General features: G+C 50.2%; 1 protein-coding gene across 1 annotated transcript; it reads right to left on the bottom strand.

Annotated features, from left to right (window-relative positions):
- Nucleotides 1-1,448: 1,448 nt before the first annotated feature.
- On the bottom strand, nucleotides 1,449-22,565 carry UHMK1 (U2AF homology motif kinase 1). The gene is made up of 8 exons (XM_066261008.1): nucleotides 22,135-22,565; nucleotides 20,778-21,070; nucleotides 19,785-19,976; nucleotides 16,633-16,727; nucleotides 14,186-14,262; nucleotides 13,961-14,059; nucleotides 11,671-11,759; nucleotides 1,449-7,590 (listed from the first exon to the last, which is right to left on the bottom strand). Exons 1-8 carry the CDS (start codon nucleotides 22,400-22,402, stop codon nucleotides 7,444-7,446), a joined length of 1,260 nt encoding a protein of 419 aa, XP_066117105.1. The 5' UTR covers nucleotides 22,403-22,565; the 3' UTR covers nucleotides 1,449-7,443.
- Between the last annotated feature and the right edge of the window lie 446 nt (nucleotides 22,566-23,011).

Genomic DNA, 23,011 nt, shown 5'->3' with positions numbered 1-23,011 from the left:
AAAGACCACAGAGGACGGGAGACGACCAGGGAAAGCCGTGGGTGGTCTGCAGGCTCTGTTTCTGCCTCGGCGCTAGACTCCGAGGCCCTGAAAAGGTGTCTGTTCCTAGAAGAATCTGCAACCTTCAGATGGTTCAGAAACAACAGACCTTTTTATTCGTGTCCATCAGGTGGAGGGAGCAAGTCTGAGGCCACGGGGATGCCAGGAACTCAGAGAATGGTGGCCTGCAGTCAGCTCAGGCCCTCCCAACTCTCTTTGTGAACAGGCTTTGGCTCCAGACTTCCCCGAGGACACGGCACACCTACCTTCCTCACCACATGTCCCCACCCTGCCACGCCCCAACAGGCCTCTCAACATCCCCACAGACCAAGCTCCAGCACAGGCCGAGCCAACGCTGACACACTCCTCGAACTCCAGCTTCCCACCCCGCTTCTCTTCAGCTTTCATTCTTTTTGCTTATTTTATTGATTTGAGAGAGAGTGAGAGACAGGAATATAGATCCGTTCCTGTATGTGCCATTAATAGGGACTGAACTGGCAACCTCTGAGCTTTGGGATGATGCTCTAACCTGGCCAGATAGCTCAGCTGGTTAGATCCGGCCGGGGGGGGGGGGGGCTTCCATTCTTAAAAGATCAGCTTTTACTCCTTCCTCGCTGACCTCACTGACAAGAGTCAAACATGCAGTTTGCCTTGTTCAACAAAAGTACAATGGCAGATTACTCCCAATAGACTGCCAACCGCCCCTCGGTTGACCAAAATGTTTGCCGTGTTTTGTGTACTCACTTCTACCTAAAATGCAGTTCTCTTTTTCATGAGTTCATCTTCAGAAGGCGACTATAAAATGCAACCTTATTTTCCTTAATCTACCACAAAGTTCTCTTCCAGGCGCATGGTCTTACGATATAAAGGTCCTAATGCTATGGCAGTGACCCTTACTTCCGGTCTGGAGAACGGCCCAGCAGGGGCACACCACCACGCCTCCTGCTCTGTCACCAGGCTCAGCCACATGGTGGGCGCGGTGCCCTTCCAGCCTCCCAGCTCCAGTGACATCAACTCAGTGTGCATTCAAATGCATGCCCTCAGCCGTCACTCTCCTTTGCCCTGGTCTGAGCCCTCCTGCTTGTTCACACATAAATGCAGACACTGAAGCAGGGGCCGTCATGAGTAACTTACAAACTACAGGCTGCTGTGACATCCATGCATGTGACCGTACACAACGTGCTTAGGGACTACACACTGCAGCTGTCCTCCCCAACCGCCTCCCCCCCCCCCCCCCCCGGTTTATGACAACTGCAGACCGAGAGAGAACAGCAGCTCACAACACAACACCATGTTTTTAAACTGGAAATCACTCAGCAAGTTCAATAGGCTCATGCTAAGATAGGACTTGAGGACTTTGATTGTTCCAATGCACAATTTTACACAGGAGGAGGAAATAAAAAAACGAATTTCTTTTTTAAAGATTTTATTGATTGATTTTACAGAGACAGGAAACGAAGGGGGGAAGTAAGAACAATACTTGCTTCGCTTTAGTTGTTCACTACTTTGCTTGTTGCTTGTTGCAATGTGCCTTGATTGGGCAAGTCTGGGGTTTCAAACCGGAGACCTCAGCATACCAGGTCAACACTTTATCCATTGCACCACCACAGACCAGGCAAAACCCCCCCACCAATTTCTTAACTTTAAGGCCACATAAACACTTTTACAAAACAATTTGCTGTGACTGTAAAGTCCAAAGTAAGTATACTTACCTGTTCACTGACTTGAACACTTACACAAAATACAGAGAGATGAAATAAAAAAGCCATATCTCTAACTTTGTTTTATTTTATCACTCTTGTAATCAAACACACATCATAAAGCGTATCAACAGTGCATCTTACAGTGAGTCAGTTTACAACAAAACTGAACAAGGCAATTGTGTTTACAGGAAGTCTCCAGCAAAAACTATACACAATACTGTCGACTGACGCAGTGCTGTACCTTTAGGTACACAAAAAAGTAGAAAGTAAAGGTTCCTGGCTACCTGGCAAGAAAAACAACTTTAGAGGTCTGGACTAGAAATCAGATTTAGGAATCTGAGAAAGAACCCTCTCGGTCTCAATCATGCCCACATGTGTAGTCCCAGAGTCGTGAACACTGCTCACAGGGTGGCACTGAGAACAGTGCGCACCGCCTGCCACAGACGGTGCAGACCGGGCTCCCATCGGGGACCTCCAGGCCTCAGGCCAAGGTGAGCCTTCAGTTTAGGGCTCTTCCCCATTTTTCCAGCCACATCTTCTTATCAAAACACAGCAATTACACGGTACAGAAGGAAAACGGGTGGTCTTCATGGTCACAGCCAAGTACTCCGTGTTGTTAGAAGCCACAAGCTGTGACAAGCTATGATCACAAACGGGCTCCTTGAGGACCCGAGATGACCAAGATGGGGCCCTCTCTGGGGAGAGCCTGCCACCAGGCTGGTCGCTGTGAGAGCACACAAAGGAATGTTAAATTACTTAAGGTTTTTCCAAAAGAATTAAGAACTAGAAAGAGAGTCCAGCTGGAAAGCACGCAACAGCTTTGTCCCCGCAAAGCAGGCGTCCCGCGCAACTCCGCTCTTCCCACAGGACCACCGCTGAGTCGCTGGGCACCCTGACGTCACCCATCCCCATTTGCAAAGGGACACAAGGCAGGCTGGTCTGGGGTCGGTTGACCTCTGGTTCACATGAGTGTGGATGCGCACTGACGCACAAAAGCTGGGCTCCAGAAATGTATGTTTAACACGAGGGCGAACGTGGTTCCACACGCTCACACAGCACAGCCGCGCTGGGTGGGTCCCAAGGGCGGTGTGGGAAGGCAGGGCTCCAGGCCCAAGGAACCCCAGCTTCACGCAAGAACCGCATGTGCTCCATGGGGGGCTGCAGACACCAGCAAGGAGGCCATGTCCCTCACGGCGCTCCAGAACTGCCTGCCCCTCCCTTGCGTGTGCGCAGCAGGCAGCACAGCACCTGCAGCACACTGCGCAGCTGTGGAGCACCCAGGCCACGCGGGTCCCCACACACGCCCCGCCCCACATGCTCGATGTCCTGACGTCACACTATTCAGGGCAACCTGGGATGCTAAAGTGACTGCAAATACTTCTCTTGCTGACCATCTGAGTTTATGGTGACAAAGAGCTCTGATGTTCACATAGCTTTTCCCAAAAGGGAACAGAATTAACTCGTTTTAGCTTTTTAAATCCAGGATGTGACTTATTTTCATTATATAAAGTGGTATAACAAGCTCTTTCCTGCACAAGGATTAATGGTCATTAAGGCAAATAAGATAAAATGCTTCTCTTAAAATTAAAATCTATAAACCCAGGTCATAAAACATTCATGGCCTTCAAAAAGCCCCCAGCTTTCTTTAGGGTACTGTGACAGCTAATCTAATAGGAAATAACACTCAGGCAATCATTTGGTGAGTTTCCCATAAATCCCAGCATTTATGATGCCGCAAGCATACCTGCCGTGGTTATGACAATTCTCTAAAAAGCATAAATAAAGCAAATTTACAACATCGACCCTCATACAAGCAGTACAAGAGCAACGAAAGTGCTGAGCTGCAATAAACTCCATCCAGAGAACACGGCCGAGCAAACCACATAGCCGACGTTCTGCCCACCCAACGGCCACCGTCAAGTACAAGCTCTCCTGAGTGCTCTCTGGTTTACACAAACGTTTCACATACCCTTCCTCCTGTAAAGTGCAGCAGAAGTAGATAGGATGCTTACCTTCTTCTCACACCCCCACAGTACCTGTCACCTACACACCACGTGTGCAACTGCTGGCCACCACACACATGCAAACCAACCAGAGACGCAGAACACAACAGACACAACAGATCCCTGGGTCAGGTAGAAAGGAGCTAACTTAGACAGAAAACAAAATCCTTCAAAATCTGGGTGCTTCAGGAACTAAAACACCCACGGTTCCCTGCAACTGAGAAACTTTAATTCACCCCAACTCGCTCCTGAGGCTCAGAGGACCCCCTGCTGACCGAGCAGATTCCACACCTGACATTTGCTGAGAAAGCCGGTGAGTCAGACTCACTTGGAAAATCCACTGTCTCCACAGAAAAGTGACTCGCTGAGCACCTTAGAAACGTGACCTGGGTATCCATCTGTGACCGGCTGCCTAGACACACACCTGGCACCAAGAGCCAGAGGGGGAAAGGAACTGGACCCAGGAAGAACCAGGCTCCACCAGGGGCTCTGGTTCTCTACCAGACATGAGGGGAAAGGAAGTCAGAACAGTTTTACACACAAAGTAAACCAAGAAAATGTTAGACTTTTTACTGTGACTCCATCTAAAAGTTATCCCATGGATAAGCTGAAGGTGCAGCTAACTGCTAACACACGGGAAGCCCTCACCCCGGTAGGTGTATTTTCCAGGAAACACAGGCATTTGCTTAAATCTCACATGTGTGCTCCCCCTAGACTGAGATGCTACTGATCCCCTCCCCTGAACAAAGCCACCCAGCGTGACAGTCTAGGTGCTTGAGCACCTCCCCCACTCCCTCATTCAGAAACAAGATGTTACAATTACTCAGGTACTAGGATGTTGATTTTCATTGAATTACCAAAAAAAAAAAAAGGTCATGCTGCCAAATATAAGTCCCCTCTCCTGGCGGCAAGGTTTCCAGCACCACTCCTTAAAGTGACTGTGTTCTGAGGTCAAGCGCAGGACAGTAACATGGACCCCTCAAACTGCCTCTGAATCCTCAGGGACACTGTACAGAGGCAGCACCAGGACTGGCAGGCCAGCACCTACCAAGGACTAGGCGCTCCAACGGGAGCCGGGTCATTCCAAAGCAGCCACAGTCCCGGCTTCTGCCAGCAGAGGGCGCGTCCGGGCCGTGGTCTCCACTGCCTCAGCCCAGTTGCACCAGCCTCCAGCCGGGGGTGCTACCACCAACCTCTGCCAACTCGCTCTCCGAGCCACCCAAATGGTCCCACACAAGAACCAACTTACAGGCCTTTTTCTGGGCAAAAACGCAGCAGGACACCAGGAACAATAAAGAAACCAGGGGTGGGGGGTGGGAGGGGCGGATCTAACTTTGGAAACAAAACTACCTGAGATCAAACTGTCTCAAAAGGGCAGGAAGAGGGACATGACCCCTCACCCAACCTCTCAAAAAAAAAAAAAAAAAAAAAAGTCCAGGTTTTCAATAACTTCAAAGGATCTCAATCTGTGTATATAGTTCATCTTAAAGGAATCGTGAAAATTGCATCTTTGATAATATTTGGCTGAGGCTTAAGAAAGAGACTAAGATTAAACTTCTGATAATGTGAGAAGAGGAAGGGAGACCCTACAAATATCATCTTTGGTAGTAATGGGCTAAGAACTAGTAAATAAAATAATTTAAATCATAGGAGGCATCTTTTTCAATTCTGTGGCTTTGATATAAAATATTTAATTCAATAAATGGTTACTCAGGCTCATCAACTATTCCCTCAGCTCCCTTAGAGTCTATTAGCATCTTCTGTAATAAAACTGTGGTGTCAAACATCACATGGACAGCACAGAGAAGGAAGTCAAGAACGCCGTGCAGGTCAGCATCGGATGCTAGCAGCCCACCGCGTCAATAAGCTGGGAAGCCTACCTGCAGCACTCCAAGGACTGGGACTGTGGTGGCGGGGGTGGGGGAATGAGAGTGTCACATGCTCACCTAGACCATTGGCCCTTGAAGAGAATAGGTGTCCTGCACCCATCAGTGCGACAGAGGACCTGTGCTCTTGTCCCCGTGCAAGCTGCCACCCACAAATGTTTGTTCTAGGAAAGCCCAGTCTCCACCACGCACGCAGCTTAGTCTCCTGGATCAAGATGTGACGTCAGCTCAGCAACCTCTGAAACAACTTCCTTTTTAGGGCACATGCTAGAGCCCACTGTGTAACCTGCCCTTGCATGCCATGCACAGGCCTTCGGCAATATATCAACCAGCCTCCTTATTCCAAATCTGACGTCATAATACATATTAAGAAAGATTCCTGAATAACTTGGTAACTGCAGATAACTAAAATGTCAACTGGTCACGCTGAGCAGGGTGAAAGCATTCGCTCCTGAAATGGAAGTTTTTGTGCTCTAGATGGCCTGCACAAGGGGGCTCCCAGCGGGAAAGATGTAAGGACGGCTTCCTTAGGAAAAATAAATACATAGTTTCGTTTAACTAAGGGAATAAGAAACAATTCACAATCTGTACACTACTACTTTTTGTATAATCAGTGCTTTATAAGAGGTTTCCTAAGTTTAAAACCTTTAAGACAATCTACTGTGAAGGGGAGGAAGCCCGTATCACCCGTGTCCACGACCTCGCTGGCAGACTTGAGTGTTTGGGGGTTCCCCCTCCCTCCTGCTTCCCCATGCGCTGCCCCCGCCACTCCCTCAGCCCCTCCCCAGACTCCGTGGATGCAGCTCACGGGCTTCCCAGCAGTGAAGGGTGGATGGAGAGAACAGGGCAGGGGTGGGACAGGAGATCCTTGGTCACCACCCTGTCTACTGTCCATGTTCTTGTCCACTGGTTTTCTTTTCCCTTCACTGCACACCCTCAGCTTCCCAGCACAGCGGGAGAACTGCCCCTCAAGAAGCCCACAGTGACCGCAGGAGACCGGCAGACAGGAGCCCACATGGGGTCTAACACAGACGAAAGAACAGGGTGGTCCACAATGCACAGCTTGTCCTGACCCGAGCACTAAATGGAGACAGTGTAACGGAACCCAGCCTGGACTCTTCTGTTCTGTGGAGTAAACGTTTCTCACTCCCCTTCCATCAGACCAGCCAACATCCTCAGCCTCCCAGGTGAGATCAGGCAGGGAGGAGTGGGTGCGGACGGAGCCTGCTCCCAGGACTTACAGTAAACTCGCACACCTGCCCTCACGTGTACAGTGTGAGACAGAGAGGATGGGGGTGTGGACGGATCTCCCGGGCCTCACACCTGCACTCACGCAAGCAAGCACACCAGAAAGTTGTGCGACACCAAGCATCAGCTCTCTACCTCAAAAGCCTTAGTTTAAAACCACATAGAGGGGCTCACTGCAGTTTCTTCAGAGGAACATTCAGCACTATAGGACTCTGTGACAGACCTATCACTCAGTGTGGGATTCGGGAGGTCATGTCCTCATGCACCCAGTGGTGCCATGGACACGGACAACCAGGTGTGCTGGGCAGGTGACGCCCCCACCGCGACACAGCCGGTCACCCTGCGTCATGATCACATGCAGTAAGGACGGGGGCTGCACTCTGAGGGCAGCACCCGCCCCACGTGCAGCCAGGGGCCCCCACAGGACAGTGAGCAACGGCTGCACCTTAATTAGCAAGTGAAACAAATGTACAAGGGACCCCTCACAACGGGAAGGGGTGCTCCTGCTCCGGTGAGAACAGCAGCCCAGGAAATGGAGGAGAACAGGACAGTCGCAGGTGCTGCCTAGAGCAAGGTCTGGTACAGATACCCCCTCTTGTAGGCACTCAGCGGGTAGAATGTAGCCACCACAAACTTCCCATCAAACATCCTCCCCGTCAGCAGCTTCTGAGCAGCTTTGGAATCTCCAGCATTTGCGTACTCCACAAAGACCTGTCAGGAGACAGAAAGCACAGTGACTGAGGCGCCTCGGACCAGCACCCCAACCCGTGTGCCCATGTCCACAGCCTCTTGGTGAGGCCGGGGCCGCTGGTCCCAGGAGAGTCCAGCAGCAACATGCAGAATGCTTCCTGAGAACTCAGTCGACTCTGCACCCAACAGAGACCAGCTGGGTAACAACATACAACCTCTCACCAAATGCACGCAGGACGCTGGACAGCACTGGACACCTGACAAAGACAGTCATTACTGAGTGGCCTGGGAGCCACTCAGCAGGCCTGGGCAATGGCCAAGACTTTAGGGGAGAAGCCGTGACCACAGTGAGGAGGGTCATGTTCCCACCCCTGCCCCCAGAGCACTTGAATCCCCACCACGACAGGGAGAGGACAGAGCACAACTTCTATCTGATTTAAAGCAAAAGTTACAGGAGGAAAAATGACTCAATATGTCGTGTCCTCAGTTACCTAAAGTATCTGAACCAGAGAACGGGTCTTCACCCTCACTCCTGTCACCAGGACCAGGCTGCGGGCACCCAGGGACTTCCACAGGGGACGCAACAACAGACGGTTTTAGGAATCAGTTTCTAGGTTCTCAATGTTCACTTGTACCTTCTCCTAAAACAACGTCTCCCCAGAAGCTGTGGCCGGGTAGGAGCCTTTCTCCCATGGGACAGAGCAGAGCTATCTCTGCGGGGCATAAAACCCCCAGGGCATGGAAAGAAGAGGCGATTCCAAACACAGCCATGCTGTGCCTAAGAGGGGGATGTGTGGATATGAGCTGTGAGCAGTCCCCTGCAAACACCACGGCCCGACACACCCAGATGGCACAGCCCACCACAGCCCCGTTGGCAGCCTGCAAAGCAATTACTGCACTCAATACCGCAGCCACTGGACAGAACGGTCAGTGTTTGTGTACTTAAATGTACCTACATCAAAAAAAAAAAAAAGAGGCACGCAGTGAAAATATGGTAGAACAGATAAAAACGGTGCAACTGTCCAGGACCCTTTCCAGGAACAGAGTGGGAGCAACGTCACTCTGGGTGAGTCGGGAGTGAGTGGGGAGTGCCGCGAAGGCCAGGATATGACTGGACACGACTACAGCCTTCACAAGTCTGTCCCACAGCGTCCCACAGGGTCAGAACTACATTGGAAGCTGTCTATGCTTCCCTGTGAACAGGGTGCGGGCTGGGCTGAGTGGGAAAGTTAAGGAGAAACTGCCTGGGGGGGTGCAGGCCACCTTCGCTGTGACCGCAGGGAGGGAGGTTGGGTGGGAGGCCTGAGGTCAGAAGGAAGAAAACAGCAGGGCGGAGAGATGAAGGGACCCAAGGTTGTCATGTGATGTGGGTCTGGCTCTTGCATCTTGGGGCAGTGTCAGATTAAGGAACTTTGTGGTATTCATTTAAAAAAAAGGGGTGTTCACCTGAAGAGGGTGTAGACCTGAAGACACAACATTTTGACTTTGGAAATTTGTTTTTGATCCCCTGACCATTTCCTGGCACAAACACCTCTCTCTCTGGCACTAAACTGATGGCCGAAATAAAATGTACATACAGTTTACATCATTACAACCCAAACAAATTCCCAAGTAAAGGGACAGGCTGGCTCCATGTCACTGCAGAAAGCAACCACTGACGTGAGGTGGCTCCTATGGACCTGTGGACCATGTCCTTGTCCCAGGCACAAACTCGCCTGGCGACATCTGGGGGGCTCATACCCTCTGAATCTGTACATCTGAGGGGTCAGGCTCCTCTGCGCTGACAGGTCAGGGGATGACTGGTCGGGAGGCCACCTGCACCCTCAGAACCGAGGCGCTGTCATGGACAGGCAGTCTGCCAGCAGGCCCCACAGGGGGAGAAGCCCCAACCCGCCTTCTCTCCTCACCGGACTGCAGCCCCGAGCTATCCGTGGACCTCAGCCCCCTGCTATCCATGAGACAGCCGTCTACAGTCCATCATCATCCGAAATGCTGGTGGTCCACACCTGACTGTAAACTGAGCACTGTGCCCACCTGTGGCTGGTCCCTCCCGTCTTGTGTACATTTTTGTCCAGGGTGCAAGGCATTGGCCTGGGGTGACAGGACTTTCTGAATTCGCACATAAAACAAAGAGGGCTGCGTCTGCCTCATCCACTCCATGACCAACCAACCTCTGCATCCACGACCAAGGCGTGCCCATCCTGTGAGAAAAACACTGCCCTGCACATCTGTCTACAGGTCAGCACTGTGTGCAGTCACCCTAACACCCCCCACCCGGGTCAGAAACATGAAATCAAAGCCCTTCCAAACATCAAGCAGTCCAGTATGCCAGGTGGCTCACCTTAACTCTACCTGCACCGGGAGGCTGCTGACCAAGCTGCTGCGGGCTCTCAGAGTCCGCACCAGGCACGGGGCCTCCAAACACAGGGCGTGTGACCCCACCAACTGACGCCCACTGTGTTCTTCCTACAGACACTTAATACTTCACCTCTCTTTTTTTTACAAAAATAAAGGTACGTTAGCTGTGGGACCAACTCGTTTCTAGCAACACATGCTTTTTCATTAAGTATAGAAAGGAGGGCCCCCGCACAACTTGTCCCGCATTGAGCCGCAGCATCCCACCTCACTGTCCAGGACACATTCCAAGATTAAATAATTGAATCAGAGCTGTGTAAACTCACTCTCGACCACTGTTTCTAATGACAAGATGCACGTACGGTGCGAGCCCGCACCCGTCACCTCGCTCACTCTCCTGCTTCCACTCTGAGACCCTACTGACCCTCATACCCACCGGCTCACTCCGCCCTGGAACCCCTCCACCTGGTCTGGGCACCCAGTCTGCCCCGTGCCCAGAGCACAGGCTCTCACGGGCACTCCCTCCTTCTCCACCGCACTCCTCCCCCTGCTCCTCCTGCGGACCGCGGCCAGACCCCAGCGCCTGCAGTGCAGCAGGCACACCACGGACAGCAGTGCCGTCAGCACCATCCTGACATTGAGTGGGAGGATGGGGTTCGTCACAGACTGGCCATCATTTTTCACAAAAACCAGGCTGAAATTCCTTTCTTTCTCAGTTGCCCCTAATTTCCATAATACTCAACCCTAAGACAAAACAGTAACACACAATCAGAAATGATTTCACCCACCACAATGCACACAACAGCCCCAGCCAGGAACCACCAGAGCATGTCACAGGTGTCATGTCTAAGAACCCTGACACAAAAAAACCATGTTCTGTTTTCCAAAAAATAAAAATACTACAGACAAAAGGAAGATCTATCTTGCTTGTCATATAATTTTAGAATCACAGAGATCCTAGTTTTAGCCCACATATTTTATAAATGAAAGAACTAAGATTTGTCACAAAGCTAGTCACGCTGAGACTGGAACTCAACTTGCTGACAGTTCCATTACAATCACAGCATCACCTAAATGGTTTTCTAACTCTACTCAATTAGAACAAAATTGGGTCAAAGTATTTCTGTAGCTGAACCTGACCCAAATTAGCATATGAATCCACTGGTATCACTGTTCACAATATCTCAAAGGTGATTAATTTTTTTTTTTTTTCCCTTTTACAGGGACAGAGAGAGAGAGTCAGAGAGAGGGATAGACAGGCAGGAACGGAGAGATGAGAAGCATCAATCATTAGTTTTTCACTGCGCGTTGCAACACCTTAGTTGTTCACTGATTGCTTTCTCATATGTGCCTTGACCGCAGGCCTTCAGCAGACCGAGTAACCCCTTGCTTGAGCCAGCGACCTTGGGCTCAAGCTGGTGATCTTTTTGCTCAAACCAGATGAGCCTGCGCTCAAGCTGGCGACCTCGGGTTCTCGAACCTGGGTCTTCCGCATCCCAGTCCGACGCTTTACCCACTGCGCCACTGCCTGGTCAGGCTGATTAATACTTTTTAAAAACCAAATACTGATGAAACAAACGCGGGCATACTATGGACCTTCTGGGGAAAAGGGCGAAGCACAGGAAACCTCCTTGATGGACACGTCCCAGTCCCAAGCCACCCTCTGTGCACACCTCCCCACAGACCCAGAGTGTCCCGCGGGCCACCCACCACCTCCGGGTCCCCGGACCTCCGCAGACAACTGACCTGCCCTCGGCCCGGGCTCTCCTTTGGGACTAGCAGTGACACCACCGGCCCGAACTTCTGGCACTCTTCTCGCACGTCCTCCACGGCGTCTGCGGACCAAACACAACGGTACCCACGCGATGCGATTAACAGGATCCGCTATTTAAAAACTGTATAAAGAAGCTAAATCATGAGATCACTCTTTACACTTTTGAATAGAATATAATAAATTCAATAGTTAATAGTTTTTCATATCTTAACATTTTGAATCTCTAATACACATCCTAATAAATCAAAATCCAACATCTAAGAGAGCTCTCCTCCCACTTCCCGAATTCCATTCCGCCCCCCCAAGTCTACAAACAGTCCCTTCTGAATCCTCATACGAGCAATTGTGACCATGTTGTTACGTGAAAACCTCCAACCTTCCCCTTTCTTTATTAGCACTGATTCTCTAAGATCTCCCAGTGTCATTATAGGACATCTCTCACTTGTTTTTATGGCTGTTAGTCTCTCACGCTATGAATGGTTGATGCAGCTGAAGTATTCAACTCTTCCCTAGTCCTCTGCCAGCATGAACAGTGCTGTGCTGATCAGGCCGTGCCTTCCTTGCTTCCCTCTGATTTCTGAGCTGCCTTTCTAGAACAGACTTAGAGTAGGTTCCATGGTGTAATGGTTAGCACTCTGGACTCTGAATCCACCATCTAGAACAGACTTGCTCGGGCACACTGATCTGACTGGTAATTCTGTCAGCACCACCAGTACACATTTCATAAAGGTTTATCGATGTCAACTCTCTACAGTGACCCAGGAGAATGTGTTCCCCACACCTTACCCACAACAGGGTCATCAGATGTGTTCCTCACCCATCAGTGTAGTTTTAATTAGCCCTTCAACAGACAAGAATTAGCGACAGTGAGACACTCTGGGACACCCCTTCCTGGACAGGGTCTGCTTGTGTCTGTCACCTACTACCTCCTGGGTGGGTTCACAGAAATCGTCCCTGACCAGAGCTGTGACTGGCTTTTCCTATACTGTTACTTGTCTTTCATCTTTCTTACAGTGGTTTTATCAAGTTAAAATATGGTGAATTATCATTTTACTGCTTCTGAGCTTTGTGATAAATTTACAAAAATATTTTTTTAAAACTCCCATGATTAGTTAATTTTTCCCTTTATTTCCACCTGTCTCCCCTCTTATCTTCCACCTGTTTTCTTCCCTCCCTCACTTCATTTTCTTTCTAATATTTTCATCTCCACCTGATTGAGAATTATCTTGGTCTAAAGGGGAAGAAATGAGTCTCAACTCCTCACTCGCCGCAACCAAGATTTCAAGGTAGTTATTCCCACACAATTTCTAACTATGCAAGCTTACCCAACAGTGACCTTCTGATCAGAACAAAGGTGTTCATGTGAGACTCTTAGACACTAAAATTTAATCCACAAACAACATTTAAACACTCAGTGTATTTGGAGCACAAAAGGAGTGTTACGTGGTAAGATGGAAGGCCAAGAGCAGACATTTTAGGGTTTAAGGAAGCGCAAGCCTATTTCCTGCAGTGACAACCTGATTAAACAACGCTAAGGGCACGGCCATTCTGTCAGGGGAGGGGCACCCTCAGAAGCCGAGGCTGCAGGCACTGACAACTGTCCCAGAGTCACAGAAATCATGTGTCAACTGTCAGATAACTGCGCAAAGCCCGGGGACTTACAACAAATCAGTGACAAGAAACTCTGTGGTCAGGCCACCTTGTGTCTAAAGGAGTGCTTCTCTGCAGAGAACCCAGGTAACCTGACATAGGCACTCTCTTCCATTTGGTCCTGGTCAGTCACTCACGGCTGTGTGTCCAGGGGCCCTCGGGAAAGCCCACGCTTGATGCCCAGTCTCCCGTGTCTCACATCTGAAGGCTCCTTGTCTACTCAACAAAGAACAGGGACCACCATTCTGTCCCCAATGAAAGTTCTGTGCAGTCTGCATCCTAGCCTGTCACCTCTGGAATCACATCCGAGTTCTAAACCCAGCAAACGCCCCGCTACCCAGCCAACACCGCAACGCACCAGCACCACACAGCCTGCCTCTCTGCCGTCACCCAACCTTGAGGTTTACCAACTCCAAACCAGCACACAGGGGGACAGAGCTTTGCCCTGTGAACTCTGGAGGACAGGCTGCAGCAGGAATCAAAAAGAGCATGTTAGAGATGGTAGAGTTCGGCGCCCTCATCTGTAAACGAGGAAGGTGCAAAGGTTGTGGGGACCAACCGCCCACAGCAGACTGCTGGGAAGGATGTGGCATGAGGGCGAGCAGCACTGACCTTCGTAGCCCTCCTCGCTCTCCAGCTCGTCGCCATCCAGCACGTTGAGCAGCCTCAGCACCGGCGTGGGCAGCATCACCAGGTCTTCAATGTGCGGGGCTGTTGGGGTCATGAGGACAGTCAGAGGCGGCCTCCCACCCACAGACGAACACCAGGCCCACTGGTTCTGAGGCCGCATCTGACTGCCAGACAGCCCAGAACAGGACGGCGCCGCGGTCAACGCACCGAAAGGGATGCTGAAGAAGGGGCTGCAGAGCGCGGCATCAGCGGGGATCCTCCGGCCTGGGTCCTCATGCAGCATGCTGGAACACAAAACAGCGCCTGCGTGTCACGGGCAAAGCTCTAGATACAGTCATGCCAGTGCTTGTCACAGCACTGACTAGACTAGCGTGGCTTCCTGAGTCATCTAAGGAAAACAGAAGTGCTATTTATAAACAAATGGTTCAATAAATCACGATACACACCTGTTATATGCTCATTTAAAATGTCTTTGGTTAGTGAAGTGATTCACGTTTTACAACGTTTAGTGAAAAGCTAAAGAGAGTAATCCACTCAAAAACAGGCCCTGGCCAGTTGGCTCAGTGGTAGAGCGTTGGCCTGGCGTGCAGAAGGCCCGGGTTCGATTCCCAGCCAGGGCACACAGGAGAGGCGCCCATCTGCTTCTCCACCCCTCCCCCTCTCCTTCCTCTCTGTCTCTCTCTTCCCCTCCCGCAGCCGAGGCTCCATTGGAGCAAAGATGGCCCGGGCACTAGAGTGGCTCTGGTAGCAACAGAGCGACGCCCTGGAGGGGCAGAGCATCGCCCCATGGTGGGCAGAGCGTCGCCCCCTGGTGGGCGTGCCAGGCGGATCCCAGTCAGGTGCATGCAGGAGTCTGTCTGACTGTCTCTCCCTGTTTCCAGCTTCAAAAAAATACAAAAACAAACAAACAAACAAACAAAACCACAAAGATAGTGGCGAGATAATTTTTGAATCTCATCAAAAATAGAGGAACTTGATAGCAAAATCAAAAACCCATGGACATCTCAACAAAACAAGGTCACCTCAGTAAAGGCCACAGTACAAGAAGCTGGGACCAGCCATCACCAGGAGTAAGACATGCACCACATGGGTGTCTCTGTGGATGGAAGCCCAGAAAGCTCCCTGTGTTATGACATCAATTTCCGGTTTGACTCACAGCCAAGAGTTATACTGGGGGAAACTGGTGAAGGACAGATCTTTCCACATCTTTGCAAGTTCCTCTGAATCTATAATTATTTCAAAATAAAAAGTAAAAAAATTAAATATCTAATGGAAGATTTATAGGATCAACATTCCAAGAAAAATAGGACTGACTTGATGAGAGACTCACCCTTTTTACAGCATACTAATTACTTTATTCATTTCTGACCCACAAGGTTAAAAATGTGAAAAACCAACTACTTGGTAATACACGTTATTTCTCATTTTAAAATATCTATTGTGGACCTAGCCACTTGGCTCAGGGGATAGAGCATCAGCACAGTATATAGATGTCCTGGATTTGATTCCTGATCAGGGCACACAAGACAAGTGACCATCTGCTTCTCTCCCCCTCCCTCTCCCTCATCTCTCGTTCTTCTCCTCCCACAGTCAGTGGCTCAATTGGTTTGAGCATTGGCCTCAGGCACTGAGGATACCTTGGTTGATTCGAGCATCGGCCCCAGATGGGGTTGCTGGGTGGATCCTGGTCCCAGCGCATGCGGAGTCTGTCTGTCTTTCCTCCTCTGACTTAAAAAAAAAATGTATTGTGATTGGATCTACTCAGAAATCAGAAACACTGTTCTGTTCCCAGAGGGTTTTTTGTTGTTGTTGTTGTTGTTGTTTGTATTTTTCTGAAGCTGGAAACGGGGAGAGACAGTCAGACAGACTCCCGCATGCGCCCGACCGGGATTCACCCGGCACGCCCACCAGGGGGCGATGCTCTGCCCCTCTGGGGCGTCGCTCTGTTGCGACCAGAGCCACTCCAGCGCCTGGGGCAGAGGCCAAGGAGCCATCCCCAGCGCCCGGACCATCCTTGCTCCAATGGAGCCTCGGCTGCGGGAGGGGAAGATAGAGAAAGAGAGGAAGCAGAGGGGGAGTGGTGGAGAAGCAAATGGGCACCTCTCCTGTGTGCCCTGGCCGGGAATCGAACCCGGGACCCCTGCACGCCAGGCTGATGCTCCACCACTGAGCCAACCGGCCAGGGCCTGTTCCCAGAGTTTTTAATGGTAATTATTTAAAGTATAATACACAACAACCTCATCTAAACTTTTTTTGGTAGTCCAAAGCAGATTTAGTTATTAGTTAATAAAGACTCTCTTTAAAAACTTACTTTCCATCAACTATATAGAGCAGCCAGAACTACAAAAGGCCAAAGACACAGGGCCCCTCACCCACCCTGCACTAAGCCAACAGCTGCCCGAGCAGCACGCGGCCCAACCCCCCATGAGCAGCCTGAGACCTGGTGCTCCCGAGAGCGGAACAGCATCCTTTGGAAACAAATTCAGTGAAGTGACGTGATCACTTCGGTTTCTCACAGGCAGCTGGCCTGGACATAAGACCTCAAGTTAGGATTTATTTCTGAGGGAAAAAAACCTCTAGGTAATCAGGCAAACCGGAAATAACAGCTTCAATCTATTTGGTCAAAAGCAAAGTTGAAAGAACAGGTAACATACCTTTTGATAAGGTCTCTTAGGTGATAGGCTGGGATTGCAGCATTCACCACTGCTTTACTGGCAAATATGTGGTCGATAATACCAGAACTGTTTGCCTAAGAAGAGGAAGAAAAGTTTTCCTGTGGTCATTCCACTCAGCCAGTGTTTCCTGAGTAGCCAGCACTAACTGGTAAACCCCCCCTTCCGCGAGCTCGTGATCTTAGTGGAGGAGGTGATGTGCAGAATCACACATGTGTCCTACTCAGCACTGGCCCCACACCTGGCCCTCTATGGCAGTCACAGATGAATGAATAAACAAACACCAAAGCAGTCACATCAGAATGCAGCTCAGAGCAAAGTGAGAAGACGCAGGGGTGCTGTGAGCCTGATCTTGGAGACGAATTTCCACTGGTTTTCTAATAGAAATAAAATGAATTCAAGGAGAATAAGGCAGAGTTTAAAAATTGCATGTTATTATTCACATTCTAATGCCTTGAGGAACATAGCATCCCTCCTGAGTACCATGGAGTATGCACAAGTAACAATGGAGTATGCACACAAGTTCCATGAAGTATGCACATGAGTGTCAGAGTATACATGTAACAATGGCTTATGCACATAACAATGGCTTATGCACAGGAGTAACAATGGAGTAGGCGCATGAGTAACAAGAGTACGTATATGAGTACCATGCAGTATGCACGAGTACCACGAAGTATGCACATGAGTAACAATGGAGTGTGAACACAAGTAACAATGGAGTGTGTACATGAGTAACAATGGAGTACGCACATGAATAACAAGAGTATGTATGAGTACCATGCAGTATGCACATGAGTAACAAGACCCCTATCAGCATCATCACCAAAGTTCACTGCGTGTGTCCCACAGGCAGACATGCTGAGAATGAGGCATTTCTTCTTTAACCTCAATACTCTTATGGAACATATGTTCTTCTGCTCATTTTACAGAAAGTAAACCATGGTTTTGTGACCCTAAGTAAACAGCTTAGTAAGAGCTGGAGCCAAGAAATGAACCCTAGCACTCTGACTTCAGAGCCTGTGCTGACACTCACCTGACCACTGTGCCCCAGAAAAAGTGATAAAATGTACAACAATCATGTTTTCATCCAGGCAGCAAATACTGGGGATCTCATCAGTACACGAGGTCTCCAAATTTTACCAAAAAATACCTGACTGTGACCTAATCTTGATCAGCTCTGGCCCAAGCAGACACAATCCAAAGGACTCAAATAGCCAAAGCCAATTCAAGGAGTGAATCTGTACTGGCGACACTGGAGGAGGTCACTCAGCCTCTTGACTGCTGGGAGTACCAATGACCAAGAAGGATACTGGTCTCACTAGCATGGCAGCATACTTTTGCCAAAAGTAAGCATTTGGTACACCCACCAGGCTATCAAAGCACTCCCCTACAGGAACTACCACTCTGTGCTGTCTAACACAGCCACGCTCTATGTATCAGATGTCTAATATTAAAACCAGTAACTCATAAACACTGTATTATTTATCAAACCCCGAGCCTGAAGGATACTAACATAATCACAACATTCAAGCCCCAGAACATGTGTGAAAACATACTGCAGTTAAGTCCTAGCTTACGAACACAGAGTTTGTTCCTGTGTCAGACGTTTGGAACTGCAAATGGGTTCCCACAGAAACGTTATAAGCAGCAGTCACTTTCCCAGGAAAGAGCACACGGAGTACCAGCAAAGAGGGAGGCATGCAGAACTGTGGACAGAGCTCCAGGCATGAGGACAGTCACATGATCCAGAGCCAGTGGTCTCCCACTTCTGAGCCTCGGCCCATTTGAGTAAAGTAACCAATAGCCACTCCACTATCCTCACAGGATCATAGAACTCAATGAGACTGTGTCAAAACAGTCCAACTACAAAGCATCAACTGTAAGTGTAAAGTGTATCAGTGAACTTACAACATACTGCTGTATTAACATTTTAAAATGTCAGTAAATTACCAAACTAAAGAAATCACTTGCGCCTGACCAGGCAGTGGCACAGTGGATAGAGCGTCAGATTGGGATGCGGAAGACCCAGGTTCGAGACCCCGAGGTTGCCAGCTTGAGCGCAGGCTCATCTGGTGTGAGCAAAAAGCTCACCAGCTTGGACCCAAGGTCGCTGGCTTGAGCAAGGGGTTACTCAGTCTGCTGAAGGCCCACAGTCAGGGCACATATGAGAAAGCAATCAATGAACAACTAAGGTGTTGCAACAAAAAAACTGATGATTGATGCTTCTCATCTCTCTCCGTTCCCATCTGTCTGTCCCTACCTATCCCTCTCTCTGACTCTCACTGTCTCTGAAAACATAAATAATTTTTAAAAAAGAATTAGAAAGTCATAGTACATAGTGACATAATAAAAAGTGACAAAAACCGATTTTAAAAATGAAACTAAAGCCTGACCTGTGGTGGCGCAGTGGATAAAGCGTCGACCTGGAAATGCTGAGGTCGCCGGTTCAAAACCCTGGGCTTGCCTGGTCAAGGCGCATATGGGAGTTGATGCTTCCAGCCCCCCCCTTCTCTCTCTCTCTGTCTCTCCTCTCTCTCTGTCTCTCCCTCTCCTCTCTAAAAAAAATGAATAAATAAAAAGTAAAAAAAAGAAAAAAAGAAAAATGGATTTGTCACTCCACGTATTTAAAAAAAAAAAAAAAATGAAACTAAATAAAAATAAGGTTAAAAAAAAAAAATCACTTGCCCTGGCAGGATAGCTCAGTTGGTTAGGGCATTGTCCCCATACGTGAAAGGTTGCGGGTTCAATCCCCAGTCAGGGAACATACAAGGATCAATCAATGAGTGCATGCATGAGTATACAAAACAGCATATCAATGTCTCCATCTCTCTCTCTCTGCCCCCTTCCTCTTTCTAATATCAACCAATTAAGAAAAAAAAATTTTAAATAAAACAGATCCCTTTTGCTTCTTTGGGAAAAGGCGTTCGTTCCAGCACGGCCCGCACGCCAAGCCCCCACCCAGGAACAGTAAGCCCCAGCACCCCTGCAGTTGTGGCGTGAGGAGCAGCTAGGGGAACCCCCATTGCAGAACACGGGGGTGGAGGACGGAAGCAGGCCTCAGCAGACATCCCTGTCAGCGGAGGATGCCGACACTGGGACTGGGGCCCCGAGCAGAGCCCTGGCGTCCTTACCTTCCATTCCTGAGATCTGACCGTGGGTTTCAGTTTCATTCCTGAGAACATTTCCAGTAAGATGATCCCGAGGCTCCACAGGTCGACGGCCGAGGTGCACTCCGTGTCGCTCTGCAGGCCGGCCTGGGCCAGGCAGTTCTGCAGCTCTGCCTCCGGAGCCCGGTACCCGTCGGTTTGAATGTACTTCACGTCCTAAAGACGAGCGAGTGTTACAGCCAGGGACAGGGTGCTGTTCCCATCCCTCCATGCTGCACTTGCTGTCAGCTGAAGGCAAACAGCCTTTGGTTCCCAAGGTGGGCAGATCCCACAGGCAAGCTGGACACCCAAAATTTTCAACGTTTTTACACTTGGAGACCAGTGACAATAGGAGAATTATTTCAGGGACCACTAAAGCGGAAATTACCCTGAGCACCAGCAAACTCAACTACGATCACTGGGTCTATAATCTTCATACAGCATCAGGGTGGTTCACTCTCTCACAGACCAGCATGGGATTTCTGGTGGACCCATACCAGTTGGCAGACTGGTGGCTGAAACACACTGCCTACCCTTTCCAGATAGCTATTTGTTTCTTTGGTGTCTTCCTACAAGACCCTGCTAACAAACACGATACTGTGCGAAGAGCTGACAAACCCAGATGGGGGGAGGAGAAAGTTTTGCCAGAACTGGCACACTTTCCCATGAGCCCCAACAGTGCAGACACCAGGGCAAGTAACCACATGATCAAAATGCATATAAGTATTCTACAGGGGAGTTACTCCTAATACTATAGCTCCAGAGCCCTCCTGCACATCACTAGTACCCCCAACCCAACCCAAACACATATCCTTTCTTACAGGCTTGTAACAAAAGTGTTTATATTTACTTCGTCCCCATGTAATTCAGTATCATGGTCAGAAACACCCGTTAAGCCTCTACTAGTCCAACTCGGTTACTTACAAAAAAAAAAATACTTGGCTCAGGCCGTGGCGGGGATTCGGGAACTGTACTGACCTGATTGCCTTCCTTGAAGCTAAGCCCAAAGTCAATGAGTTTGAAACACTCGTTCTCCGCACTCCACAGGATGTTACGAGGTTTGAGGTCAGCGTGGACGTAGCCCTCACGGTGGAGAAAAGCGAGGGCCTCCAGCACGTCCCGGGCACAATGCTGGATCATCCACATGGAGCAGCCCTGGTGACTGGAGTACAAAAGCAATTCCGAGACACTGACGTCCAGGAGTTCAAGCAACAAACAGCGCGATGGCACGTTTGGAGAGAAGTGTATTGTGAAGACTCCGTATAAAGTCACTAATAAAAGAAACAAATGATACTACTTTGACCGCACCTTTGGAGAGAACTGTATTGTGAAGACTCCGTTATAAAGTCGCTAATAAAAGACACAAATAGTACTACTTTAAAAATCCGACTCAGAGTCAGTCACTACTACTCAAGTAGATCCCTCTGCACACCTCAAGTTTGGGAGAGTCTAGGTAAGAATAATTCTGTTCAGCTAGGAAGCTTCCACTATACTTATTTTTCCCATGGCTAAGGTTTTTAGGCAACTGGGTTATTTTACTAGAATAAGATGAGACCACCTTCAGCAGCCGATTACGACTCAAAAGTTATTAAATACGGCACAATAATTCAAGCTGTATTTCACCAAGCAGTCCGTGGTGGGTGAGTTTACACAGAGGGTGCAAAGCAAAAATGATCAAAAGTAAAAAATTTCCTGCTTTTAAAGTAAAAACCCAAACTATTCAGTACTGCTCTTAAAAGATGAACGTCACCATGTGGAGAGACAAAAACTGAAGATAGGCTTTTCCTCCAAAACAGCACTCTTTTCATCTAAATATAAAAAGAAGAGAGGAAGGCTTTTGAAGACCCCACTTTCCCCTAATCTTTCATAAATTCATTAAGTTCTTAGGCCTGCAAACACGGGGAAAAAAAAGTCCCTCTTAAATAGTATGGTTACATACGAAATGTAGCAAGCTTAAAAACAAAAACAAAAACGCACTAGTATTCCATTCATCTCCGAAATGGCACTATGAAAAAGGCCAGCCTTGCCGGGCAGCTCGCGGGAATTAGGCAAAGCTGGGGGGAGGGGAGGAGCAGGAGGGCCGTTTCCCCAGATCGATGGTCAGTCATCCATTCAGACCTTTCGTTCTGATCGTCGGAACCACAGACGGACGTGAAAGCACCCAGGGTGAAATACTGAGTCATTTCTCCCCGGTCCAAACTGAGCCCGGATCGAGGGAACATCCTTTGAAGTTACTGCACGGATGTCCCGGGTCCCGACACTCGGCCGGTTTTCCCTGCAAATTTTGCACGCGAGACCGGCCGCCCCGTTCCCCGCCGCCCGCCCCAGCCATTACCGATGTTCCGGTGGCCCTGCAGCTGCTCCAGCGCCGCGCGCTCCTTGCGAAAGCCGTACTCGGCGGCCGAGGCGGCGGCCCCGGAGGCGCCGGGCGGCAGGAACTGCTTGAGCGCGCCGGGGGGAGAGCCTGGGCTGCCGCAGCAGCGCACCCGGTACACCGACGCCGACGAGCCGCTGCCCAGGCGGCTCTGCACCTGCCACAGCCGCCCGAAGGCCTCCAGGAAGCGCGGCGGCTCGGCGCCCCACGCGCAGCCGGACCCCGCCATCCGCGCGGACTCGGGGCGACACGGACCCGACGCGACGCCCGGCTGCCGGCCGCGCCCGCGGCTCACATCGCCGCCGCCCACCCGCCGCTCCGCAGGGAGGGGCCTGCCGCGCGCGCGCCGCCGCCGCCGCCGCCGCCGCCGGGCTCAGGCCGCCATGACGCCGGAAGCCGGAAGCCGGAAGCCGGAAGCGGAGCAGAACAGGGTAGTGGATGGGAGGGGCCTCCTCGCGCTGCATTGACCCGTAATGTCCGTCTTGTCAGGAGCTGCCCCTCCTCTCCGCCTGGTGGATGGGTAGACGGATGATGGATGGATGGAGGAGTCCGGGACCTCCCCCGGGGGGCGGGAGAAGCCGAGCGGGTGACCCCGAGCCCGCAGGACCGGCTTGTGCCCGGAGAACCCGGGGGCGGCGGGGAGCACGGCGGGCCCTGCCCCAGCAACGAGGACCCCCGGCTGGTGCCCCGGCCACTCGCAGTGGCCGACGCTGCCCGCGCTGTCTTTGTGTTGGCCCTGGTGCCCGCCTCCCGTTCTGTCGTGGAGAGTTCGGAAGTATGGAGGTCCCACTTTGGAGAAGCGAATGTTATGCTTTTAACACATGGTTTTGATGTGATT

This window comes from Saccopteryx bilineata, chromosome 2 (genome assembly GCF_036850765.1).
Source record: "Saccopteryx bilineata isolate mSacBil1 chromosome 2, mSacBil1_pri_phased_curated, whole genome shotgun sequence".
In the NCBI taxonomy this organism is placed as follows: domain Eukaryota; kingdom Metazoa; phylum Chordata; class Mammalia; order Chiroptera; family Emballonuridae; genus Saccopteryx; species Saccopteryx bilineata.
Note: the sequence above shows the minus strand (reverse complement) of the source record. Positions and strands in the feature narration are given on the sequence as shown.